Source organism: Convolutriloba macropyga, chromosome 11 (assembly GCF_964194025.1).
Source record: "Convolutriloba macropyga chromosome 11, txConMacr16.3, whole genome shotgun sequence".
NCBI classification, from domain to species: domain Eukaryota; kingdom Metazoa; phylum Xenacoelomorpha; order Acoela; family Convolutidae; genus Convolutriloba; species Convolutriloba macropyga.
Genome location: NC_134478.1, coordinates 41,868,524 through 41,896,494, shown reverse-complemented (window position 1 = coordinate 41,896,494; position 27,971 = coordinate 41,868,524). Strand labels below are relative to the sequence as shown.

At 35.8% G+C, this 27,971-nt stretch overlaps 1 protein-coding gene across 1 annotated transcript in view; it reads left to right on the top strand.

Moving 5' to 3' along the window:
• Positions 1-27,971, top strand: part of LOC142349531 (putative acetylcholine receptor chaperone) — a 359,559-nt gene that overhangs the window by 327,424 nt on the left and 4,164 nt on the right. Inside the window, exons 2-4 of the mRNA XM_075401157.1 lie at positions 10,152-10,312; positions 15,203-15,399; positions 20,000-20,150. Of these exons, the coding sequence (XP_075257272.1) occupies positions 10,199-10,312; positions 15,203-15,399; positions 20,000-20,150 (462 nt within the window). The 5' untranslated portion in view covers positions 10,152-10,198. The remainder of the gene's footprint in view (positions 1-10,151; positions 10,313-15,202; positions 15,400-19,999; positions 20,151-27,971) is intronic.

Here is a 27,971-nt window from a genome sequence, read left to right as displayed (position 1 = left end):
TTATATTTGTTGATTACTGACGAGATTGATTTCAAATCAAGGCCCAATTAATAAAAGATTCTATGTACAACAAATTTAGGCCAAATGAATGTAAATTGTCTTCAGATAGGCTCAGTTTTTGACTGCTTCTAAATAATCAAATATCCAAATTGTATCAAATATCAAATTGGATGCATATGGTCTATAGGTTAATCTATGGAATGCTTTCAGTTGTTCTCTAATGCCTGTTAGGACTTTTGTATTTATTTGTTTTAAGAAGATTTTAGTGAAGTTTTGAAGATGGCCAACTTTTTATCTCTTTTCTGTCCAAATGAATCTTAGTCTCCTTAAATACGAGGCGAAACCTATTTTACTTGCAGTAAAAAATACTCTGTATAGTTGTTTCATTTTTAACTAGTGGTTACTTGGCTTTCTTGCTTTATTAAAAGTATTAAAATTTATTAAAATTTAAGTTTTGCATATTTGCCTATTTTTCATTTTGGATTTTTTCGTTTTCAATTTATCACATTAAGGATATCTCCAATTGGCATTGAAAGAACGCGCAGAGGAACAGTATTACAGATTTCAGTCAATAGTGTACAGTTTTTATGGCTGCGAAACCGTTCTCTCGCAAAGCTAATATTTTTTTTGTTTTTTGCCTCTACTTGTTCTTTATGCTGATATACGGCATATTTTTGACAATCAAAAGCGCTCATTGCTTCTATGGATGTTTAATTGATCTTGAAATTTATTTCTATTTATAGCTAGCGGTTTTAATGACTTTCAATTTTTAAAAAAATGTTTTTTGTGCTTTCCATTTTTTGTTATAAGTTATTGACAGAGTGCATCAATTTTCTGTCGCTACAAACAAAATTTGCGCTAATGGTTATGTTTTACTGACGTCTTTCTACGCTTAGAATTGTGTTTTTATATGAATTTTGTAAGTTTTCGATGCTAGTTAATATTTGTAGTTTTATCTGTTGTCTTTTTCATTAAGACCGTTTTGAATGGAGTCCAAATTAAATTCAAAGGAGACCCAAGCAACAATTCAAATACTCAATGTCAATTTAATCTTTATAATGGTTTTCAATGTGTTAGTTTTAATGGCTTCAACAGTGGTTTCGGTAAATTATTTGTTAAATTTTTCTGTACGTATCTCTTGTATTTTTGTCTTATGAATCGTTCTCCCTATTTTGAGGCACTTTTCGCTTTCTGAGCTTTTTTTTGTTTAAAAGCTTATTGTTTGTTCAAATTTCTCAAAATATTTGTTTTCAAAAAATCAGTGGACTTTTGAGCGTTGTGACTTTTATCTTATTTCTGTCATTTTTTAGCTTGGTCTCTAAAAAGACGGGTCTTGTCCAATTTCTTGTGAACCAAGGTCCAAACTTTGTAATGTTTATCTTTTTAACTACCGTTTTTTGGCTTTGGTACTACGCATTTTCTTACGATAAGTGATTTTTGATATTTGCCCATTTCTGAGTTTTTTGTTTTTCACATTATCACACTATGAACCCATTGGCGTTGAAAAATAGCTATTAAAGATTTTTAATGTTTTCAACAAAGAGCTAATGATTTTAAGGGTTGCGACACCGCTTTCTTGTTTAATCTAACTGAATTCCGTGTTCGCCCTTCTCTTTGCAGTCGTCTGATATGTTATGATTAATGACTGGTTTCAATTGCTTCCTATGAGGTATAAACTAACCTTCCTAATAAGTCGAGTTGAAACGTATTGGTTTTAATCAATTTCAAATTAATTGTTTTGAAAAATAGGAACGTCTTTTTGAACATTGCCCTTTTTGCTCTTCTTTATGGACCTGCTATTATTTGATTTTTATGTTTTTCTTGTCAAGTACTCTAATAAATGGTAAGTCACATTGGCCCTGTAGTCCAGCATTTTCTCACTTAGTTGGTTGTTGAACGGTATGTGCATGTTTGAAAAGTTTATTTCTTCCCCATTTGGCAGAAAATTAAATAAAACGTGGATGAGCGGGTTTAATGATAGCAAAATTTTCTCTGCTTTGTAATCCGAGATTCTTTTTTTCAGGTCAAATTTTTTTCATAGTTTTTGTTTAAACCCAGAAAACGCTCACGCCTCCGAAATCTGGTGCAGCTATTTCTTTGTGGAAATCTACCGATTAGTGTTTTCAATACTAGGAGTTTTCAGTTGGTTAGGAAATGCGTAGAAAGCTTTTAAGAAGTGCTCGCAATTTGTAATACGGCAGTTTGTGAAACTACACCGTTAGATAGTTTATGTTAAGTGGTGAAATTGCAGTGGATTATATATATATTATTTTTTAATATATTCCCAAAATATAGCTCCCATCCTAGCCCTCTTTTCCAACATACAGATTGTGCTTTGGTGAGCAGTATATTGAGATATAATGCTCTCAAGCAGCATACGTCTGACGTGGGTTGTTTGCTCAAGTGTTTTCTCCCTGTTTCATAACGCTATTATGCAAACACAAGCAGTTGTCTTCTCACTCTGTTATATTAGAGCCAGCCTTGGCTTGCATGCAATTTAAAAGGTGTTGGAGAAATATGACTCACACAGACTCATGCAACTGCTTGCACTCATACTCTCATTTGATCGGTTGAAAATTTATCCAGAAGTCCTAGTATTATAGATTTTTTCATTTTGGTTTTTTCGAAAACCTCATATGAACATCTGTTTTCCTTTTTGACTGGTAGGCTTTTTTTATGTTTTACATTTATTTTTGGTTGAATAGTTTAGAGCTCTTAATCAAATCAAAAAAGTTTGAGTTTACGTGAATGTCTGCTTTGGCTCATATTTTCGGGATTCCTGCATTAAAATTTACGGACTATAAGAGTGGTAATTTTATAGTTATTTTCACTGGGTTTCTCGATAAAATTTACTGGTTTTGAAGATAAACAAAGAGCTCAGTAGTGACACCTTAGACCCTAAATGTGTTTACAAATTCACTCATGAATGATTTGCCATGATATTTTTTGTTAAATCGAGATCAATACCTTAAAAAAATTGAGGATAGGAGTGGATAATAACTTTTTAATATTTTCTTTTGAAAAAATTATTTCACGGATAATCTTTGCGTTCGTTTGGTGATATAATTAACCGAATAACCTACAAGTTGTGAACAATGAAACTTGTAGTGTGCCAAACGGGCCTTGCTTCCTTGCTGTGTTCAGTCTATAAATATAAATTGGGTCTTGTGCGCATTTTGACTTCTATGTTAGCGTACTTGCGAAGAAGCGAGCTAGTTTGATTGAGACGAATTGCTACACCTGTGATTAATTAGGATACCTGATTGCTTGCTTAGGCTCCGTCTCAAATGCGGAGTAATTAAACTCCACCTTGTAGGTGTGGTTATAGTAAACTGACACTATGTGGTGATTAGACCTGAGCTTAGATGTGATTCGATGCTGTTTTTGTGTATTTGTTAACGATAAATTTTGGTGACAGCATGAGAATTTCGGATGGAAGCGTCGAATAGTGATGGACGCTGACAACGTAGACCACGATTAAAGTATGACAAGTTTAAAAATGAATTTTTAAAGCATTGCGCAGGGAAATACGTACGACTAAGTTTATACTGGATGCTGATAAATGTACGCCCATGCCAAGGCATTTTGGATATATTATGCCCCCACCCCCCCCCCCCCCAGCACCAAAGCTTATTTGGTATGTAACTTTTAGGCCCCCACAGGCAGACGTGCTATAGAACAGACCAGAATAGATTCGAGATTTTTACCAGGAGGCTCGGTAATGTGCGGTCGGACATAATATTTCGACCCTGCTCCTCCACATTCTTGTTGCTTAATTATCTACCAAATCAGCCGGAGAGGAAAAAGACAAAATAATAAAGGGTAGATCCTGCCTTGTAATTTAAAAATTGATGTATTCTCAACTTAGGACACACACCTTATATAAACCTATGTGGTGATTAAAAATCTGACTATTATATTGCCAGAATGAACAGAAATTGAACATAGTAACACATTTCAGTTTTTTGAGCATCCTGGAAACACTTATTTATCAAACAATTAAACTGAGATTGGGGTTTCAACTTCTCTCCATTTTTCAAACCGCGCCTCATGCACTGAGCTCCTTCCAAAAATGAAGACTTACGACTATCCAGTTAACAACTATTTGATTTTTTAGATTTGCATTTTCAAATAAATGCACTCTAAACATTCAACGAACTTGCAAAAAACATACATGCGGCAACAAATGACGTCAAGATCACAAACTCAGCACCATTGTATTATTTGTAACTCAGCGAAATGGTAGCTCTTTGACTTCGTGAAGCAATATCCGATGGTCAAACTAAAATCGACAAAATAACTCATTAGAAAAAAGATACGAGCTCATGTCCCGAATTTTCAAAATATGGTATCAGACATTAATTTTAGCTTCAATATAAAAACAATAAGTCACTTAGACTGCTTTAGAAATCGGATGGGTCCTGTTATTATTGAGCATGAGTACGGACAAAAGTTTACATCGAAAATTAACACCACTTAACAAATTATATTTATGTCAAAAGGAAAAATTAATTACAAAAGAGACAAAATTGAAAAATCGATTAATTTTTTCGAATAATCGATTTCAAGGTCATCAAAATCATAAACTGTTCAGCTTGAACATTCTCCAAGAACAGAAAAATCCATTGCCGGCTCCATGGAGTGCACAATGTTGCTTTCATTTATGAGGCTTAGGGATTAATGCCACAAAGATCAAAAATTGATTCAGGGCAAACGAAATTACATGGTGTATAAGCCACAAAAACGATAACTCGTTGACTGGAAGCATTCTGTAAATAACCTTCTACTTCCTTGAAAGCCCAATGATACCTATAATTAATCAGTTGCAACGATGAGAACAAAAATATAGGTAAATTTACGAAAACTTATCGAAAACACCTACCTAGTGGCAAAGCCAAAAAATCGAATTAAAGATAAATTGAAATGAAAGTTAAGTATGCCTTCTAGAGAGATCAATTGTCCTCTCATTAATCAGCCATAGTGATAAGAACTGAAAGGAAAAAATGGAAAGGTAAAGGAAATTACAGAAAAGCAGGCAGAACTAAATTTTAACGGAACTCTCTCTCTCTCAATTATAAAAAGAATTTGCTGTTCAAAAACCGTTTGTTGGTCCACTCTTGCTTTTTAAATTACCAATTTGCTGTACATTAATCGATTCTAACAGTAACATCTACGATCCGTTTGCTTAGTGGGCGCATATTATTTGCACCCCCCAGAGGCACGTGCAATATTTTTACATAGTGATTTACTATGTAATGGCACGTGCTCTGTAACTGGGGGGCGCATAACGTACTGGGGGGGGGGGGGGGGGCACAAACGGAAAAGATCCAAAATTTCTCTACTGTTTAGCACCCGAAAAGAATTTTACGCTTCAGAACTTCGCGTTTTTGGCATCATTTAGGAGCGTTACCGAAGTCACCGATTTAACTTCTCATTGGTGTTATTCTCGATTTGACTTATCATTTGACTTCTCAATTCGGGTTAAAATATTAAGATCTTAAAAAAGTGACTCACCGGTTTAATCCAATTTTTTAATTGTGAAAACCACAATGAGACTGACTATACCCGCTATTGGGTGGTGTGGTTATTAACAACAAGAGGTTTTTGATAATATTGACATAGTTGAGCAAAATTTTCTAAAAACGTGAATAAAATTACGATAAACTGGCGAATGTTCAAACAATTGAAGCCTAGGTAACTCACGAGGTCGAAGACGACGAATCTTAAAAGCTTCTTTTTAATTAACAATCTGCGATCGATGGGTTTTCAAAATGATATCACTCATGTCCTTGTACATCAAATAGATCGATCGGCCAAAGCTCAGTGATCAAAAAAAAGTTCAACATATAGTCCCCTCACTAAGTGGTGGAACATATAATTTAAGTACCTCGATAATCAACAGTTTAGCTGTCAAAATACCCTTGTAATTTTGCCGTCCTCTACAAAAATTCCTAATACTAATAATTCTACAAATAGATTTTTAACGGTAAGCACTTCAACTAAAACAAAAAGCGTTTTAATTTTGAGCCCTTAATTTTAACAAGCTAAAGTGCTTGTAATGGCCGATTGATTAGGGTTAGATAAATTAATGTCTGATAGACTAATGACTGATTGCTTAGTGTCGAGTTTGTTTCAACATTGCTTCGCTATGCTTCGTTCAGTTGGTGCACATATTTAATCGATGAAAAATCTGTTTTTCGATATAAGTCAAGATGAGTCAAGGCAAAATTTTGAGGAATAATTTTTCACGCTGGGAAGGTTTGAGCAAATAAGTTATGCAAATAAATTCGTTAAGGGAAAATCTGGAACTAATTTTGTTATTTGAGCAGCCGTGTTTCTAGTTATGCTCTGTATGGAAATAGAAGGCTGTATCTTTACAGATAGCTGTCGATATTAAAATTGCAAGACGAGTTCATTCGAGTTGTTATTCTTTTGAAATCTGAAAATTCTATATATAGCTCAGCCTATTATTTGCTCCAAAGCCTAAAAAAAATGGCGTGGTTTAGAAGAATAACACGTATTGTTTTTAAACGCAAAGACGTGACGGGAAAGGATAGCGATGTGAATGAATAAAGTAAAGCATTTACGTTTTGAAATTCCAATGAGTCATTGAGAAGTTTCATTTGTTTAAAAATATATCTTTAAATTTTTTGGGAAAATGGGTTCTTGAATAGCAGAGGAAGGGAAATTACATCCCCTCAGCTCATAGCTGTAATTTTGGCGACATTTATGAATTTCCACTTTAAGTTTTGTCTCGAGATTTGTTGTTAAGCTTTTTGATTCGTTGTTAAGCTTTTTAAAGGATTTTTGTTTTCCGACATGTAAAAGTTTTTGTTTATCGGAAATTCCAAGAACTTTGTCTTTATGGACGATCAAAAATTAATAGAATTGTCCCTTAATACTCTACTATTCATCAAGTAAAAATAAAATACAGACTGAATGTATTATGTATTGGAAAAATTGTACGTTTGAATGAAATAATTGGTTCCTTAATGAAGTGAAATTAAAAGTTCGTCAGATGTGTCAAATGTTGAAAAGTGAAAAAACCTCAAGAACAAAAAATTCAGCCAATGGTTGCGTCAAACCATTAACCTAAGGCAACTCAAGACAATTTTTAACCTCAAAAAGGTGTTTAGGGCTGTTAACTTTTAGCTTGAGCCGCTCTGTCTGGTCAGCAGATTACCTAAAATTGTCTTTCAAACTTTTTGGTGACACAAAAAGTTATAAATCATATATCTTTATTTAGAATTCAGAGACAAGACTAACAATTAACTGAAAAGAACCATTAATTTGTTTCATAACGTATATGTAACTCAACGTAATATCTCAGTAATGAAAGCATTTTCAAGTTTTCTGTCTGACCTAGTTATTTTTATTGAAATTTTAATCATCCGTTTTGTTGCGGTCAATACAAAAACCTTAGAGCAGTAACTGATTCAAGGAGGAACTATATACTCAAATGGGTTTTTTTCAGACAATTTTCGCCGATCGATATATTCATCGTAGAGAAATGTGAGTGGTATCATAAAAAGCTCGTCTTGCTTAGTATTCGCAATTAAAACGATTTTTTGAATTTCGTTTTTTCGAGGAGTTATCGAGGTTTAAAGTTTCATGTGAAGACGGGATATTTGATTCACTTTTAGCGTAAATTTTGTTCAAATTAACATCTTTTTTCAATGAATATTTTAATTCAATATTACCTTCCTCGCTAAAAAACGCATCAATTTGGTAATCCTAATAGACGAAAGGCGATTAAAAAGACAAGTTCTGGTCTCATAGGGGAATTTGCTATCAAAAAAATTCTTTCTATTCGAGAGCTGGTTTTTTAGGAAAATTCATATTTTTTTTTGTTTTTTCAGTAACTTAGAGAATAGTCACCTTTCATATCCAGGTTCCGTCAATGACAAACCTGATTTTCAGGCCAATGATGCCCAATGAACAGAAAATTGAAAATTAGTTTGAAGGAATTGCTCATATTTTTTTGGCGTCGACTCTAAGTGTTCGTAATTTTTGATGAAATTTTTGAGATTTTTTCTGATTTTTGAAGCCCTACCCGTAGACAGGTTGACAAAAAGTGCAATAGTCTTGATAATGAGCATTAAGTGAACCTGTGTTGTGCTTTGAGTGGACAGCTAATGGCTGTTAAGACTTTAAAAACAACTTTTCGAAAAAAAAATTTTTGTACGTTAGCCAATCTTAAACCTAGTTTTGCAAACTCTAAGTCAATCTCAGTGATCACAGGACCCCGTATTTTCTACTGTGACCAAAATTAATCTGGTTAGCTGTTTTTTCTTCAATTTTTGGTTTCATGACTTCGATGCGACGAGTTTTTCAGAGAAGAGCTTATGGATGAAAAGGCTTCAACACTTTATTCTCGCACTTTTCTAACGAAATTTGGTTTTTTGCTGTTTTGGTTATTGTTTTCATAATCCTAAGACTTATTCTGATGTCATATTGATGACTGGTCAGCAACAGACAGCATTCAGCAGACGGTTTCTCATTGAGGCATAAACCAGCGTCTTTATTAACTTCCGTTGAAGGTTTTTGAATTTAATGTCGTTGATAATACGGGTTTTCTCAAAGATTTCGTGGTTTTAAAATATTTGTTCAGATTTGTTGATTTTTTGAACTCTTATAGTTACAGAAAAAGAATCCGATTGCTGTAATTAATTGAAATTAGAAACGTTTGTACTGCGAAGTTAATTTTTCAATGGCTTCGAAATTTTTGTCTCATTTTTTAGAATTTGCTGTGTTTACTTTTTTTTGTAATCTTTATGCAGTCGTTAAATGCTGAGCGGTCTCATAAGCTTCTGATTGGGGGTTGAATGAGTGATATTACTCTAGGCAATCATTTCATAGCGAGTAGTCTGAAAGTTGATGATTTTACTCGTTTTCAATTTTTTTTTCTTTGTATAGTTTTTTTTATAGCTTTTGTTGTTGGTTTCGTCAACTTGTAACTCCTTCTCATCATTGAGAGGTCCCATCCAACTCCTTGTAATTCCAAACTTAAACTTTTTATGGATGTTATGTGGTAACTGGTATTTTGTTTGGGACAATATGCGTTCTCATAAATGATTTGTGAGTGGTCAATATTTGTTTTTTTTTCTCTTTTACCACATTCGCGTAATGACAGAGCCCAATTATTTTCAAATGAGGCCATTGTGAATTTATTATATCGGTCAGTATTTTTGCTCAATTAGTATAAATAATAATTGAAATAAACAAAAACAATTTTTAGATAATAGCTAATGATTTTAATGGCTTCACTAATTTGTGTTTTCGCAGATTATTTTTAATTTCTTGAGCTTTTCTGCATCTTTTAGTACGTTTCCATGGCTTAGTCTAACCAAAGAGAGGTCCTATCAGTTTCTTAATAACTTTTAAGTAAGTTGATAGAGAATTATTTTGTTAAAAGATAATGATTTTTATGAAATTATTTGGTTTAAAAAACGTTGATAGATTTTTGAATTTCGTCTCATTATTTTTTCTTTTTGCTTGTTACCTTGTCTCATTAAGGAAAAGTCCCATCTGCTGTATAGTTGAGAGAAAAGAAAATTTGTGCAGTTAAGGTTTTATCTGATTGCATTTCGACGTTGTTGACCAGGTGCTTTTACATTTAGATATTGAGTTTTTTGCATTGTTTTTTAGTTTTGCTTATTTTGTTTGTTTTTTTCTCGTAGTCTTTTTATTGGCAGATCTTGTGAGCGCTGTAATGAGGCATGGTATTATGTAATTCAATTAGTAGTTTGGGTGTGGAACGATTTTTTAAAACTTTTTTATCTCTTCATTTGGTTTCCAATTATGTCGAAAATGTAGATCAGCTCGGGTCGGAACTTCATGTGCGAACGCACATTAACGAGCCGCCTTGTAAAAAATAAAATTAATTCTGCAAACCACAAAACAATTAGCAGCTGTTTAGTTTTTATTAGTATCTTGAGCTATGTATCTGCTCGTAGATGGTTGAAGGTGATATAATAAACGTAAAATATCGTCATACTTCTCTGAAGCAATTTCAGCCAGCTTTGTTTCATATAGTTGGTTCCTTAGTTTCAATACACATATAACTTTAAATGAACGATTTTAGGTAGACGCAGAGGCGAAACAGCTGAAATAACAATTCCTCTGCGTATAGTGAAGCTTGTGTCTTTTCAGATAGTGTAGATTAACAGTAATAATAATAATAATAATTGATTGAAGAATGGCTGCTGCTAAGAGTGTGAAGATGCTGTCGGTCATTCTGGGCCTCTACTTCCTCATAATGGGCGTGAACAAATTGGGGCCATGGTTCAGTCAGGAGATGCACAAATCACTTGTAAGTAACATCATCATTACCAATCGTTTTTAAAAACTTGGAGAAAAATTCATGTCGCTGAAAAACTTTTGCTGCTACTGTTTGAAGTTTCTTGGCGACAGTTTTCCAAAATTCGATTTAATGAAAATTAACCCAATACTTCTCTTTGCACCTCAGTTCTTATTTGAATTAGGAGAAAAATGTCCTGATATCTAATACTGGATTTGGAAAAAAATGTGTTTCAAACCTTTTTTTACCATTTGTGTTTTATTTCCGAACAAAATAAAACTAGCTAATATGTTATATGTTTAGCTCATATGGTTAGCTAATATGTTTATCTCATATGTTATATTTCTATCAAAATGTTTCCTACTTCTAAGACTAAGTGACAGAAGTTAGGCTGTGGAATTCAACTCATCGTCGTTTTTGATACTGTTCTAGCAGAAAAATTTCAAGTTAGCATTCGGAATTTTGCGTGTATTTCTTAGGGCTGTTTTTGGACTGGACTGTTGTTTTTCTGTGATTTTTCCATCTGCTGAAGTTTCAGAAATACTTTTCTTATTGCTCTCGAACAAAGCTTGAGGCAATTATTGTAAACGTGTGTGTCTTTTTATGCAAACTTTTCGCTTGAACGTTTAACGCTTTTCTTCTAGAATAATCTTTGACTGCTTAAGTGACGTTTTCTCACACTTCTTGAGTTTTGAGTGGTTTCAAATGCTCTCACTTCGAAATAAAATTTATTGTTCAAACAAAACCGATTGTTAGAAATTAGATGAGAAGGCCTTTATAGCCGATTGGTTAATACCTTCGTCGAGCTGGTGGAATCGGACTCAATTCAGTAGGAATCGGGTTCGAATCCTACCTTCGGATGATGTTTTTGCACCCATAAAGAAAAATTTATTTAGGCTACAGCCCCTGAATTAAATTGCGCCGCCTGTCATCCAAGAGCAATTTTTCCGACGTTAGTCGGTTTGTTTCTCGGTGCAAACGTTTAGCTTAATCGTTTTTGTGCTAGTTCTAGAACGTTCTTTGCTTTCTTCATGCTTGATTTCCTATTTTTTTGCGTGATATCTATTTTTTCCGAAATGAAGTTTGGTGCTACAATTTAAGCGATTGTGAGAGACAGAGTTTCAAAGCTGTTATAATTTTGTGCTTGAGATGTAAGACTGACATCTTAGAGCTCGAAGGCTCGAGAGCCCGAGGATTTGGTTTTGGGCGCCGAAAAAATTTAAGCTACTCCCTCTCTAAATTCCCCCAGCATGTAAACAAGTTTTTGCCCTTGTGTGTATGAGGATATAAAATGGAACTGTAACTCTTGCATGCAATAGCTTATTTTCTTTGAATGTGCCTCATCACTAAAACATTTGTATATTTTTGGTAGTGATTAAGCTACAAATGTCTTGTTCTTTTCGTTTCTGATAAAGATTAAAAGTTAAAATGGATTTGAAGGCTGAAAATTGAGCATTCTTGCTTTTAATAGCATCCTATTAGCAAAGGATTGAGGAGTAAATACAGATCAAGACGGTGAAAAGACTATTTGTTTCGTATATTCAGAATATTAAAAAAAACGCGGTTTCAAATTTTTAACTCTTCAATAAAGTTACAAGTTGTTTTTTACCTATCTTAGAAAAGTGCCTTTTTTGCTCTGTTGTACTGTTATTTATTTTAAGAAAGCGTCACCTGTCATCTGTAGAATAGTTTACAGTTGCTTCAACTTGCAGAACGTTTGAAATGTATTATATACATAGTATTGAGCAATAACGATAAAAAATTCTTGCGACGTGAAGGTAATATCCGCTCTTTGCAAAGCATGTCGATTTGCATTGTCGAAGAGTTATTGTACAATCTCATAAATTTAATTTCCCTCAACTTGCTTAACGGCCCTGGCATTTGTTAAGAGTGGTATCTTTCGTTAAATAGTTCCTTGATTTTTGAATTTGAGTCAAATCCTTATTTGTTATTTTTAAAAGAAATTGTTTAAAATTTTCAATTGAGTAGCTCTGATTGCGAAGAAGAGCGAAGCCCTTATTGGCGCTAAGATTTTTAGCTGCACAGATTTTGCAACAATGTCATAGAAAACGACAGCTATCAGAGCCACTCAAGTGTTCCCGCCTTCTAAAGTTTAACAAAAAAATTAAAGCGAAAGTTCGTACAAGTTTTTTAATGTTACAAATCTCAACAGTCAACGGTTGGGGCACTCAATTTTTTGCAACAGGTGGATATTTGAATACACGTCTTTTGGAGAAAACCTTTAAAAAAACTTAAGCCGGGATGACAGTTGTTTTGATAGAGCGATAGACTAGAGGAGTAGCAAAATTATGGAAACAAAATTCTCCCAATGTTCACTGCATTCTGCAAATTTCCTATCACCGATCTTAGGAGTTTTTTTAAATGTCTGGTATAGTATACAGACAAAAAATAAAATTGGAAAACATATCCACCCATCTTGAATAACATCTCTAAATACTAGACCAAATCACTGCTCAAGAAATTCACACCATGCCAAAGAAATTTGTAAATAGAACAAAGTGAGTTTAATTTGTCATTTTGTTTTGCAAAAAACCTAAAAAAGGATTCTAAACTGCTTTTTTGGATGAAAGATTTAAAAGATTTTGTAGCGTAATTTATGAGTTGTGTTTGCGTAAGTATAATATCATGCGCTAATTGCTCACAAATTGGGTTTAACTACTTCTTCTGTTAGATGTTTTGAGTGCCTGATGTCGAGATAAAATTTTTACTGCAAATTCAGTTGTCATTCAGTTGTCGGAAATTTTTCCTTAGTTTTTTCAATAGTTTCAATATCAACCAAAATTTTGCTGAGCTACTTGCCTCATAATAAGGAAAAGCAAAATGTGATCCTTGAAAAATTCTTGAAAGAAGTCATTTAGTTGCCCCCCGAATTTACTTTTTGCTGACGTAGTCTTGGGCTGTGTTGACTCTGCTAAATGTTGCCGTCAAATGAGTATTAAAATGTATGCCGCTTAAACCTTGCCGCCCAAGTTATGAAACCGAGTTACATTGACAAAGTTTGGAAAGCTGATTTGAATGAGCCGAAATTTCAAGCGTTTCCTATTATGCATTTTGTCTTATTCTGCGGTTAGAATGAGACAAGGTTTTAGCCATTACTAGGTGTTTGAATAGTTTAATATTAATATAGTCTAAGTTTCGTGAAAACTCGATCGGTCAATTTTATTCTTTAAAGAACATGTTTAATAGAATGAAAAACGTTATGAGTTATTCAATTCACTCTTTGACTGTACTCGTATTTCACCAAAGGTTTATGTGAAATGAAATGGGTGATTTGAAAAGGCTGGTGATTGTTAAATTATTGAATGGTCACCAAAATGCTGTGTTTTATGGGATGTCGTTTCATTCTGTGTATTTTTCACTCCCTTGTGCACTTAAGCAGTCAGAGCTATGACGCGCTGTGCTTCCTTTGTTAGTAAAATCCAGGATTTAGTCTTAATTAGAGGGTTTTATGGCTCAAAAACAAAAAGACTATACCTTAAGAAAGCGTCTTTTTTATGTCCAGTCAACCATTTGCAAGAGATCGATCGATTGATTGTTAAGCAATATAATACATGTAAAATTCCGTCTGTTCTCCTTTCTTTTGTTAGCCCATGTCTCAAATAACTTGGGTTTCTGCATCTAGAAAGGCCTTGAAAAGTGTGTGTTAGTGTGTGCTATTAAACCTCAATGCCTAATTAAATGCCCTCATTTCGCGTAATTATAGCCTCTATTTCTACACACTCAATGGGTGCGATGTGTGCTTAGCGAGCATAGAATGGCGCACAGAGTGAAAGGTGCTTTGATCTGTTGATAAAGTGATTCTACATGGTGACATGCAACCAATGTTGGACATGAATGCCTTGAGTTTGAAGTGATCGCTGTTTAAACTGTCACTACACTAATTCTCTTCTTGCAAATTTCGAGGGCTATTAAGCACCCCTCTATAGATAAGTGAGAGCGAGAAACATGTTTCATTAGAAAATTGACTAATGGCTACGTAAGAATTTACCTGAGTTAGAGTGCTAGCAAATTTTGAATGCTATTTTAAATCGGAGTTTATGGAACTAAGATATTTATGTTTACCTAGGACGTGACATTCTTAGTGTAGGGATTTTTTTAGTTTGATCTACATTGAGGGTGCTTTTAAATTGTAAACAATGCTGAATTAAAAATCCTTAAAACCATCTCCTTAAAACACAGACTTGGATGATTTCAGATCTCTATTAATTTGTGTTCTTATCCGATGAATTTGGGAAACAGAGACTGCTCGAAAATGTTACGAGTAAAAAATAGTCTAATATCTTATGAGTGGAGAAAATAAACTGAAGCTAGATTTTAATCATTTCATTTTGATCTATAAATGAGCTAAATTTCTTTGTCAAGTAACTTTAGCTATTGGATTCTAATGATTATATCCCTCGGAATGAGGAAGAAATAAGAGAATTCGGATTGCCTGTAGCTTTTTTCTCACCAGATCTAATAGGACTTTTGCGTTCTGGTTATCTGTATTTCCTTGCTTAAATCTAGATGGCTCGCTTGCTGAGTTTCGAGCAACGTAATCCATATTCGAGCACCAAAAGGAGGCAGATTAAATGCGCTATGAATTCACTGAATTTAAATCAACGATGTGATGTCGATAATAATTTCTTTTCAATTGGCATCGTAACCGTCAATTAAAGCCTCTTAGTTCTAGTGACGCTAAAATTCTCTGATTTAATTCACGTTTTTAACGACGTTCAGCGCTGTTTCTTCAGAGCTTGTTGCGAAGCTCAAATGAAAGGAATAAAATTTAATTGTTTGGGTTCGTCTCTTCTGATTAAAACAGAGCAGAGGAGTTAAAAGGTACACTGAAGTTCTATGCCAAATGAAATTATTTGGTTTTGTATATTATTTGTGTTTTAGAAAGCGCAGCATAAGGAATTGTTCAAAGGGAGTTTTTTCAAGCTGGTCGTGCAACAGAAGTTGGAGGTGCCTTCAATGCTGCCCTCTGTGTATAGACAGATGATGGCATTCAACGAGGCATTCTGTGGCCTTCTACTCCTCATGTTCTTTCTCCCTCTCATCGTCGGCAATGTCGCTAATATCATGCTCCTATTACAGTAAGATTTAATAATTGCTCTCAAAACAAGACAAGTGCGAAGACTTTTTCTAGTCGGATGTTTTTTATGCGAAAATTCGCTTGACCGTTGTTGACTTTTCAATTTACTCTTACGTCGTTTACTTTTTGAGTTTTGTGTGTCGATATTGTTGTCTCATTCACTATTTTAGCAATTGAACTCAGTTGGCGACAGTTTACTACTAAAAGATAAATGAAAAGTTTCCTGCAATTGGTTTTATTTCCACTCTAAATCTTTGAACATCATTTAATAGTATCATCAGCGTGGATCGATTAAAAGTATAGTATTGCCCTCAAGCTGAAGCTGGCTAAAATTAAACAAGAAGGCTCGCATGATCTATGCGTTTGCAGAATGTTAACACATTTGCATTTGACAGCGTATAATGCATAGTATCACCATGTCTGGCCTGATGATGCAGAAACATTTGTCTTAACGCTAATAAATTGTTTTATCAAATTGATGCGAAAACGGCAACTGTTTTTTAGCTGAATTTTGAAAAAAGCAGTGGAAAAATATTTCAGTTTTCAGAGGAACTTTCATTTTTTGAAGTAACTTTCATTTTTGTAACATCGCTAAAGTTGCCCCCTAATTTTTGATAAAAGTTATTGAAAGGATTTGCGTAAATACCATAAAAAAACCAGTGAACTTTCATTTCTTTTCTGTTTTTGACTGTTGTGATTTTGCTTCATCAGGTCATTCTGTCTTTATTTATAACTGTTAACGACTTTTAATATTTTTTACAATTCTGAGGTCACGTTGACTGCTTACGATTCACAGTTAACGTTTTTGATACTGTCTGATTTTCGCAGGAAGCAAATAGTAGTGAAATACATTGGTGGCAAAAATTGGTGCTGAAATTTTCAATAGTTTTAAGAAATCTATAATGTTTTCATCTTTATAATCGAAATAAAACCAAAAACTGAAAACAAGGAAGCATTGGATGCTGGTATCTTTTCAAAACAGTTCGTTTCAAAGCCATTAAAATTTTCGAATCTCCTTAAATGATTCACGCCCTTGCAAATAAGCACCAATAGTTTTTTTTGCAACAAGTAAATTAAAATTATAACCATACGGTTAAATATACCTGAAACAAAAAATATTTCAAATCATTCAAACAAAATAATATAATAAACATCAACAATTTTCTTAAAGAATCACGTTATAAAATTTTCTTTCGATTGTTTTCCTAAAAACAAATATAACTTTTAAAAGCTCCTACGTTACTATTCAAAGGAATTTTTTCATGTTGTGAGAGCAAGAAATCATTCAACGTTTTCTTAAAAACGTTTACATTTTTTGCCAACCGAAGCTAATGTGGTAACTTATTCCATTTTTGTACGCATTGACGAACAATCGAATTCATTCCAAAGCTGGTTTTGGCATTTTCTCATTTTGAATTGTTTTGTTCGAGTATTTTGATGAAGACTCAGATACCCGTGAAAAATTTCAGAATTTTCTGGCCTAACGATATCATAGTGAAATTTGATTAGCGACATTTTCGCTATTATTAGCTCGGCTGGTAGACTCTTTGTCTGGATTAGCATATCTCTCGCTTTGTCATACTTTTTGCGTAGAAAGCACACCTTTATACCCCAGTTAATCTGTCGGTTAAGGCGTTTTAGGTTTTTTGCAGATAAATTTTGAAAAAAGATTGCCGAAAATGATAAGTGTGAAAGCACAAGTGAGTTTAAAAGAAGAATGCGCGCGTTCAGGTGAACTTGATGTCTTATAAGGTAAATTGATTTTATAGCATGAGCCATCTTTTTCAAGGTTTTATTCAGCTGCTCCTCGAAACTAAGATTCCTGTCAATTCGAATACCAAGATATCTGCAACTTTTTTGTGTTGTGAGAACTTCGTTTTTGTTAAAAAAAAATAGATCCGAAATTAGAATTATCGCGCGAGAAAAAGTTTAATTCGGTTTTTTTTTGTATTCAAAGTTAGTTTGTTCATCTCTACATATTCTTCTGTCTTTTGTAAAATTTTCGTGACTTTTCCATGTAAGCTACCTTTCTGTCCACAACAGACAATAATTGTGTCATCTGCGAATTGAATTACCTTTTCCGTTGTGCTTATATTAGATGAGAAATCGTTCACATATAAAAGAAAAATGAGTGGTCCTGAAACAGTTTCTTGTGGCACACCGTGATTCAAAATTTCACAATCCTAGAATACGCCATTAAGTTTTTTCTTTTGTCTGCGGTTGGCAAGAAATGAAAACAGTAATTCTTTCGCTTCCTGGGAAAAACCATACATTCAATTTTTTAAACTTAAATGTTATGCGAAATGGAATTAAATGCTTTTGCAAGGTGTAGAAAAATAGCAACAATTTCTTTGCTTTGATCTAAATTAGCCGAAACTGTTTCAACCAGTTCTAGAACTACATCTGTTGCAGACTTTTTTTTCTGAAATCCGAATTTTTCTTTGTTTATAATTTTATGCTTATCAATGAACTCCATCATCTGAGTCAGATGGAGGCGCTCAAAAATTTTTGCAAAACTCGGAGTTACAGAAATTGGTTGATCATTTGTGCTATCTAATTTATCACCTTTTTTGAAAATTGGTGTTACATAGGCTAGTTTCATTTTAGTTGGGAAAACTTTCTCCTTAATGCACTCATTTAAGGCGAACTGTAGATGTACGCCTATAGCTAATTTGCAAGACTTTATGAGTCGAATTGAGATTTCACCAGGTCCTGCTGCTTTGTTATCGTCCAGCGAATCAATGACTGAATAAAGTTCTTTTCTAATCACAGTTCTGAATGTGAATTCGGGTATATTAAGTTTATCATGGTATTTACAAGCAATATCCGAACCTTTGAAAACACCTAGATTAGCGATTGCTCTATTTAGACAATTGACAATATTTTTTGGTTCCCTTGAAATTTCACCATTGTCTTAATCTGATTTCATCAACCTTGACAATTCTTTCACTCGGACTGGTCTTTTGTTTAATGAATTTCCATTGTTCCTTACTTGTTGGTAGTTTTTGGAAGAAATTGATGCAAAAATTTTGCGCCTCCCTTAGTCTCCTATTAACTAAGTTTCTTAAGCGCTTAAATTCTCCGGACGTCTCGCTGTCATGAATTTTTTTCCATTTATTGAACAAAAAATGTTTTTGCGCAATCAAATGTTTCATTTCTTGTGTTAACCAGGGCTTAGAATTCTTATAAGTTTCTCCCCTTTTTTAACACTCTGAATTGGTGCGTGTTTTTCAACAATTTTCTCAAAAATATCGATGAATTCAAAAGTCGAAAGTTTCTCATCGTTATTATGTCACTTTCAGATTTCAATTAGTTTTGATTAGAAGATAACAAGAAAATGGTCGGAGTTAAAAGGGGTTGTTGTGACATTGTAGGCAATTATCTGATCTTTTGAAACGAAACAGTGATCAATAAGTGTAAATTTTCTATCAGTACCTCTGGTTGCATCCCTTAGGTTAACAAATTTCTTATCCTGAATTTGACTCAAAAACGTCTAGTTTGCTTTTTTCTGTCTTGTTCAGATAATTGTAATCTCCCAGCAAAATAACGTTATCTGTATCGCTATATGCCCCCGATAATTCGGTACCTAACTGATCAAGGAAATACTCACCAAGACGTTTGTTTGGGCAATAAGAAACGTTAACAAGTAATTTTTCAAGTAGTTATAACTAGTAGTTATATACTATTAGTTTTGAATTCCAGTCCAGATGAAATTGATCGTGAGAGAAGAACTTGCGCGTGAAGCAGCTCGTGCCATATAAAATCTTGGATAGTTTTCGACTGTGCCCCCCCCCCAGCCTAGTGCGTGGATATTATTTGCACCCTCCAGAAGCACGTGCCACATTTGTACAATTCAACGCAGAAATTGTGATATGGATTAGGAATGTTTACCATTAAGTGTTATTTACATGGACACCAATGATGAACAAAACTATACACGAGGGGTTCAAATAACAACAATCAAGTTGCCTTGTAGAAATGCCGCTTAAATAAATAAGAAAATGCGGATCTATTCTGTTTGCCCCCCCCCCCCCCCCGTATTTTTTACGCCCCGAGTTAAGAATCATATGTTGTTAATATAGCACGTTACTATGTTAAAAAATAGCACGTGCGCCTGGGGGGTGGCAAAACAGAATAGATCCGGAAATGCGTATCCGCTGGAAAAGTTGAGTGCGTTAAATCTCCGGTACAGATAAACACAACACATGTTCGTATCATAGCACTTTTGAGCTGCCGTACTCTAATAACATCTAATTAGCACGAGTGTACTACAGGAACACTGCAAAAAGTGGGCTGAATGTCCTTTGATTGCTCTGTTCACCCAATTAAGTGCTGAACTCAAATTAGACAACTAGACCTACTTAGTTCTAGATTTAACGCCCTGCAACCCCCCAAACTAATGAGTCTGAAATATGAATTCTCTCTCGTCTGAGGCTAATTCGCTAACTTAGTTGGTCATATTTAAGTAACGTAGCCCATCAGACGGACGTTATAATCTCATATACTACGGCAGAAAACATGTAAAATACTAGATGAAATGTTGAAAGTTAGCACAGTGGAGGCTCTACGAAGCGCATGATTATTGTGTCATTTTTTAATAGATACCTGGACTACCTCTGCAGTAACCTCTACCTGGGCAATAAGTTCGACAAGTCTGGTAGCGTGGCTGTTTTCCTCATTCTCCTCGTGTCTCGTCTGGTGCTAGTCGTGCTCACCAAGGACTCAAAGGAAACCACCGCCTCAACAGTCCAGGTTTCAACAAACATTTTCATAGAGTAATATTGCTATGGAAAAAAGTTGGATTCTTAAATAGTGGCATTCAAGTGATTCAACGGTGTGCTCCATGAGCATGATTTTTTCGCATCTGATCCGACTAAACATGGCAGCAAAGTTATTGAAACAACTCAACTATATTTTTGTTATAGTTATGGCAACTATCAACTACTTTTCTGGAGTGTTTTTCAGATGCTCCATTTCATCAGGCATATTTTTTCGACTAACCTAAAGAGGTAATATTAATCGATCTTGAACGAAGTTCATAGCAATTATTGTAAACGTGTGTGTCTTTTTACGACTAGAAGAGGAGAATTGAGATTCTACAGGTTTTTACGACTCGAAGAGGAGTATTGAGATTCTACAGGTTTTTACGACTCGAAGAGGAGTATTGATATTCTACAGGTTTTTTTACGACTCGAAGAGGAGTATTGATATTCTGCAGGTTTTTACGACTCGAAGAGGAGTATTGATATTCTACAGGTTTTTTTTACGACCCGAAGAGGAGTATTGAGATTCTACAGGTTTTTACGACTCGAAGAGGAGTATTGATATTCTACAGGTTTTTACGACTCGAAGACGAGTATTGATATTCTACAGGTTTTTTTTAGCAGAAAGCAAGTTTGTTCATGACTTGAATTTTGACTTCTTTCTATTCGAGCTTTTACCTCCGTTTTTGATTGTTGACTTCTGTTTTCGGACATTGGACTTTAACAGTAGCTTCGTTTGTAATTTATAGTAATTATGAACTGCTGGTAATGTTCAAGGTGAAGAGGTCATTTTGAGATTTTTTATTCCAATATAAATCACCGCTAATTATCTAAACTACACCGCACCAAAACCCCCCCCCCCCTACCGCCCCCGCACCCCCTCAACTTACCCCCCACCTATCTCTACACCCTTCCCTTTAACTAGCTACCCCAACCTACCCCCAAACCCCCCCCAGCTACCCCAGCACTACCCACCTCCCCAATCTATCTACCTCCCCCCCCCCCCCCCCCCTCCACCTACCTACCCCCGCCCCAACTCCAACTTACCCCCCCCCCCACCTACCCCTACCCCCAAACTACCCCATCCCTTCACCTGACTACCCCCCACCTACCCCCTCCCAACTATCCCAGCACTACCCACCTCCCAACCTATCTACCCACCCACCCAACCTAGCTCCCCCGCACCTAAAAAAATTGTCGGCAATTTTAAAACGCTTTAATGTGGTTTGTTGGGCTACTTTTGTTTTTATCTCGTCTATTTTGATGTTCTGATTTCGGTAAGGTTAGGTTAGAGATTATAATGCACGACGATTCGAGTCGTTTCCGGTATTCTACCGGTTACGTTTTTTATGCAAAATTTGGCTTGACAATTTTGACTTTTGGAGTGACTTTTACGCCCTTGACTTTTAGCGTTTCGCGTGATCTAAAATTCTCTCTCAATCACAATTTCAAGCAACTGAACTCAATTGGCGGCAATTTAATACTAAAAGTCAAATGAAAACTGCTCCGAAACTGGTACCTTTTTCCACTTTAAATTTTAGAAGTGGTATATGTTAACCTCTAATGTGGTTATTTGAAGCCCACTATTGAACTTCTTAGTCCTTTTTAGGCTCCCCCACCCCCCCCCCGACTGAAGCAGGCTGCAATTGATTAGAGCTCCCACTAGTCGTTCGAGAGCAATTCTTCCGACGTTTAGTCGGTTATATTTTACCTCTTTTAAGGTCAAGTTATTTGGTAAAGTTGTATTCACGTTTGACGAGCAGCGGCCTCTGCTGAAAGCCCTATGTAGCAATATAGAGGGCTCTTAATTGTCTGATAAACATTTTGGTATAGTATGAAAAAATCCACAAATGGGGTTTTGGCCCTACCTGATAGTATTAAAATGACTAAGATCCACGGTGTAAATTTCTCTGATTGCTTCTGAGCTAGTAAATTTGGATAAGACTTTGCATGCGAGTGGTGAAAAAAGAAGAGAGTTGCCTTTGTGAACTTCTTCCAAATGTGCTTGTGAGAAGAGATTTTGCAGTTTGGGGGCGTGGAAAATCGACGTTTTGGGACATAGTGCCCCTGAAGTTTATTTTTAACTGCTCTTGAACCAAGTCTGAGGCAGTTATTGTAAACGTGTGTCTTTTATGCAAAATTTTTGCTTACCTGTGTTAGCGCTTTGGTTCTAGAACATTCTTCTCTCAAGTGACTTTTTCACGCTTGACTTCTGAATTTTTGCGTGGTCTCTATTACTTTCATTCGGAACAAAGTTCGTGGCTAACAGGAAGGCGATTTTGAGCGTTGAGATGCAAAAACGCTCGGTTAAGATGTCAGATGTTATCTCGTAGGTTGCGGGTTTGAACCCAGTGGGGTCTAAGCGACACCCCGGCTAAATTAAATAGCCACGCCTATGGTTCGAGAGCAATTCGTTCGACGTTAGTCGGTTTGTTTTAGTACTAAAAACATTATTTCCATACTTTCATTGGATGGATGTATAGATCTGAATGGCATTGCTTTTTGTTTCTATGTAGTTGCTCACTGACTGCGTTTGGGGCATTGTGTTGAATCGCTAGTTTGCTGTTCACTGGTAGAGCTTTTTTGTGGTTTCTTAGGGTCTTCTCCGAGAGAATTTTTCTGTCACTTACTGCATTCAAAGTGGGTCTTCACTTCGCCGTGCTTTCGTTTTTTGTTAGGATCCTTCTGTTGGTTGTCTCTTTCCAAGTTTTTCGGATATTAACCAGGTGTTCAAGTTGATTTACGTCTACTCCGGCTTCTCCAACCAACTTCATTTTTTTGGTGTGTTTCTGGACTTCCTCCTCTGCTTCGGATTAGCTTCCAACTCTGCGAGCCACCCTAGAGCTGCTATTTTTGTTAGAGTGTCGTTGGGCATTCTTAACACGCGTCCTATTTGCTTTAGGCTTCTTTTCTCCACTATCCATCTCACTATTTGAATGTGTAGTTTATTCCGTATGTCTTGTATAATTTGATGGCTTCTTTGCATTGCTTTTAGGGGAGGTGACTTTTTATTACTCCACGCGTATCTGGAGTTTATCGATCCACTGTTGTAGTTTCTTCGTTTCCGATCTTAGCCAAAGTCTTGTCTGAACGTCGAACAAGAGACCTTATTCCACGCAAGCATTAACCACCAAAGCCCGTTGCCTTTTGGTTAGTCTGCTCTTCTCAAGACGAGGTTTGACTTTTGGCCAAAGGCCACCTGCTAGATTCAGTTGTCCCTCAATGTCAGCTTGTGGGTCGGTCCCCTATCCTAACACTCTGACAACATCTGTTTAGAGTCTCCAAATTTAATAGTTTCTTCTTGTCGTTTTTAATTGCTCTCGAACGAAGTTCATAGCAATTATTGTAAACGTGTTGGTTTTTTATGCAGATTTTTTTGCTTGACCGTTTTTTGCGCTTTTCTTCTAGAATATCCTTTGACCTCTCCAGTAATTTTTTCACGCTTTCGTTCTTCATTTTTGAGTGATCTCTATTGTTCTCACTCCGAAGTAAAGCTTGTTGCTAAAAAAATCGATTTGAGCAGCGCAAAAGAAGGGCCTGATAGGCGAGTGGGCAGTGCATCTGGTGAGGGATGGGAGGTCAATGGTTCGAATCCCTGTGTGGTCAACAATTTGTGCACCCATAAAGAAAAATTTATCTAGGTTACAGCCCCTGAATTAAATTGATTCGCCTGTCGTTCGAGAGCAATTCTTCCGACATTAGTCGGTTTGTTTTTTCTTCAAAGCAACTCATGGTTCTATTGATCATTAAGGCTCCCTGTGTTATTTCCTTTGTTCCAAGTATTGCGGTGTCATCTGCGAATAAGGAGAGTGACAATATTTCCTTGCGTAATGCACTGCCGTGAGCTGGTTCCTTTGTGCGTATTCCTGGCGTTTTTTCTCAGCAATTCGCATGACCACTTGATGGAAGATATTAATATGTACTGAGGAGGTGGGGCATCATTCTCGGAGACCTCTTTTCGGGGTCTAGCTTTCGCTAGTTCTTTTTTGCTCCTCACGGAGTATTTTGTGGTCTCTGAAGGTCCTTTAGCGTGTCCAGGAATTTTCCGACTCCGTAACGTGCGGTAATTTCCCAGAGAACTGGTTCCGATACTCTCGGTTATGTTTCCTGGAGGTCAAGCAGTCCTGAAGGTCCCTCACCTGTGTTGTTTGTGAGGCGGTTATGTCGCAATGCTCCTTATTGAAACAAGAGGTTGCGGACCTGGTTTTTCCAAAATGTGGTCCGTTCCTTTTTCGTTACCGTTAGATGTCATCTGACGCACAGGGATATGCTTTCTCGTGCGCTGCCCACTTGCACCGCGGGGAACATTCGATGGTGATCGGTTCATCTTTTGCAACTAAAGTATCTTCATCTTCGCTTCGTTTTGCGCTCGTTAATACTACAAAGTTTATCATCCAAACCATTGCTGAAATGTTGGATTAATGCCTCTGGCAGCTGGGAATTTTTTTAAGGCTTTTAGGCATTTGAGGCTGACCCGGAGAGTTTCAGAAGGAACGTGCTTATGTCCAGACCGTTCCAGAAAAAATTCCAGATTTTCGTGCGCTCTGAAATTTTTTGCGGTTTTTGTGCGTTCGTTAGAATTTTGTGCGTTGCAAATCAAAAGTTGTACGCTCAATAACTGAACATTTTGAACGTTCATTCTTGTCCAGAATATAATACACTCAAAATTGTTTGTGTGGATGTAGGGTCTGGTTGCTCCATTAAAATGCTGTTGCTCCCTCATCAGGAAGATCAATTTTTATGCAAAAATTTCCAATCTTCATTCTTTTTAATTGCTCTCAAACGAAGTTTTTAGCAATTATATTAGTTCTGTCGGTCTTTTTTTATGCGATTTTTCGCTTGACCGATTTTTCGTCTGACGCTTTTGACTTTTCGTCCTCAAAAACGGGATAAACAGGTAGCGCCCAGCGGGCATTAAGTGCTCTTAGAGCCTTTCAGCTGTTTCAGCTCAAACTGTTTTGGACACTTATACTTATGGTGTGAAGGGCGGTTCTTAGAGGTTGAAGACACCCCTGATGTTGACCCCCCTCCCCCTATTGCCCCCACCCCCCCCCACCGCGCAGCTGCTGCCCCCACCCCAGTTTTGGTTTTGCCCCCCAATCAGCCGACGGTGCACCCCCCCCCCCCCCCCCCACTCCTTCCCTCCCGTGGCTAACTACTGACGGACAACCGCTCGCTAAAAACGCAAATATACTATTTTGCAATTTTTTTCAAGCTTTTTGAAAATTTTTGACATTTTTTGTTTTTTATCAGCCCTAGGTGTCAAGGAACCTCCTCTAAGGTTTGATAATAGGTTACTGTTTTGTTTCGAGTGGTAATGGAATGGTTTAAACATAACATCACGAATTTTAGCAATTTTTTGACAAAACGTGCATTTTTTCAATTTTCTTGACATTTTTTCCTTATTCAGGTCTTTCCAGACCCAGGGGCCAGAAAACACCCTAACGAGTTTGATGATAACTTACTGACAAATTTTTAATGGCCATGGAATAGTTTTTTCAATTTTTTAGTGTCGCAAATTTTAGCAATTTTTTTTTATAAAACTTGCATTTTTAATTTTTTTTAAGTTTTTGTCGTTTTTTTTCAGATTTTTTCAGCCTTAAGAACTTAAGAGCCAAGGAACCTCCTCTAGGGTTTGGAAAAAGGTTACTGAATAATTTCTAGATTAAATGGAATGTCTTTTAAGAGTTTAACATCACGAATTTTAGCATATTTTTGATATTTTTTTGCCATTTTTTTTCAATTTTTTTACTGTCAATTTTTTGTTATTTATATTCTTCATTCAGATTTTTGAGCCTTAAGGGGCAAAAAGCCTCCGTTAGGGTTTGATAGTAAGTTACGGGAAAACGTTTTTTGGTCATGGATTAATTTTCAAATTTTTAATCTCCTAAGTTTTAGCAATTTTTTTTTATAAAACTTGTAATTTTTAAATTTTTTTCAAGTTCCTAATTTTTAGGTTTCTCTTGCCTCAAGGGCCACGGAACTTCCTCTAATGTTGGATAGTATGTTTCTGCATAGTTTATAGATGTAATGGAATGTTCAAGTTTTTAATATCACGAGTTTAAGAAATTTTTAAAATATTTGCAATTTTCATGTTTTTGGACTTTTTCCGGCAACAGAGGCCCTGGGACCTCCTACAAGGTTTGATAATAAGCTACTGCATAGTTTCTAGAGTTCATGGGATGGTGATCAACATTTTTTAGGACTCCAGTTTCAGTAATATTTGAATAAAATTTTTCAAACTTTTCAAATTTTCTGAAAATTTTTGTTCCAAGTGTATGGATCTTTATGAGCCTGTGAAAATATTTCAGGCTTGAAACAGGGATACCAGATAGTCTCTTGAGGCAATGAAATTGTTCTTAAGATGTTATTGTCTTGAGTTTTAGCGAGATTTTTTAAAATTAGCATTTTCCATTTTCTATATTTTTTTTGTCCTTTTCTGAGTTTAGCGACCATTACTGGCCAACCAAACTTTTCAAGTCTCGGAGATGGGTTACTTGACAGAACATTCGTGACAAAAAATGGTTTTAAACATATTTTATTGCGAAGTTGAAAACTCTTTTTTATTTTTGCCTTCAGTTTTTTTCTATACGATTTATTAACAAGGTTAGAAAACTAGAAGTTGCAGTGTCGAATCAAATCATGGAAGATATTCCTGACTCTTGCTCTCTCTTTTGGTTAGGGTTCCTTTCCTTCTCTTTCTCGTTCACGTTTTATCTCTCTCTCACTCTCTCTCTCTCTCTCTCTCTCATTGTTGATGCCGCACTTCAGCTGCTGTTATGTGGCGTAATGCCATCATCTCTGAGCCTCCTTATCAGTGAGTTATAGTTGAAATGTTTCATATAAATGATCTAGCAGGCACTTTTTAGAAAACCATTGTTAATTGCTCTCGAAAGCAATTTGTAGCAAATATATTAATCCTGTTTTTCTTTTATGCAGTTTTTGGCTTGGCCGATTTTTCGTCTGACCCATTTGACTTTCGTCTTCAGAAACGAGATAAATAGGTAGAGCCCTGAGGTCACTAAACCGTGGCTAGCTGTTCGTTTGAGAGCAATTCGCCCGACGTTAGTCGGTTGTGTTTTCTTGTTCTTGCATAGTTTTGCTGGCATTTATTATTTTGTTTGGTTTTTCTGTACCGTCTGTAGCACAGTTCAATCGCCGGTTAATTGTTCATAGTTTGAATTAATGTCTCTCGATCAGTGTATTCAATGGTGGGCAGAACAGTTTTTGATGGCGTACACCATCACCGTGTACATATAAACCAACCTCCATGACTGATGAAAGGTTATTGGTTTCTCAAATTCCCCTCATTGTATATTAAGTTCTACCTTTAGGATTTCTTAAATTTAGGCCAGCCTCCCTAAACCCCAGCTAGAATAGGTACTGGGTGAGCCAACCGCTCGCCAGTCACTTTGCCCGACTTTAGTCGGTTTTGTTCAGCATTTGTTCGCAATAATAGAACTCGTCCACGCATATTCTCGCTTTAATTGCATCAGGTTTGTTTTGAACGTCTATTAATTTTTGTCAGAATACCCAATACAACAACCCCCTACATAGAATGGGGCCACGGCAGTCGTTAGAAATTAATTCCTCCAACTTAAGTCGTCCCATTTTGGTTTTTGTTATTCATAGCCGCAGAGCGATAGCTGAGGCTACTATTGGCCGTCTCTTGGCTTTTTACGACTCGAAGAGCAGTATTTTTCTTATGGTTTTTTTTAACCGGAAGTACTATTCGTTCAGACGATGCTTTGACCTGAAAACGAAACAGTAAAATTGTGGTGTGAACTATTTTTTTCTGAGCGAGAGAAGG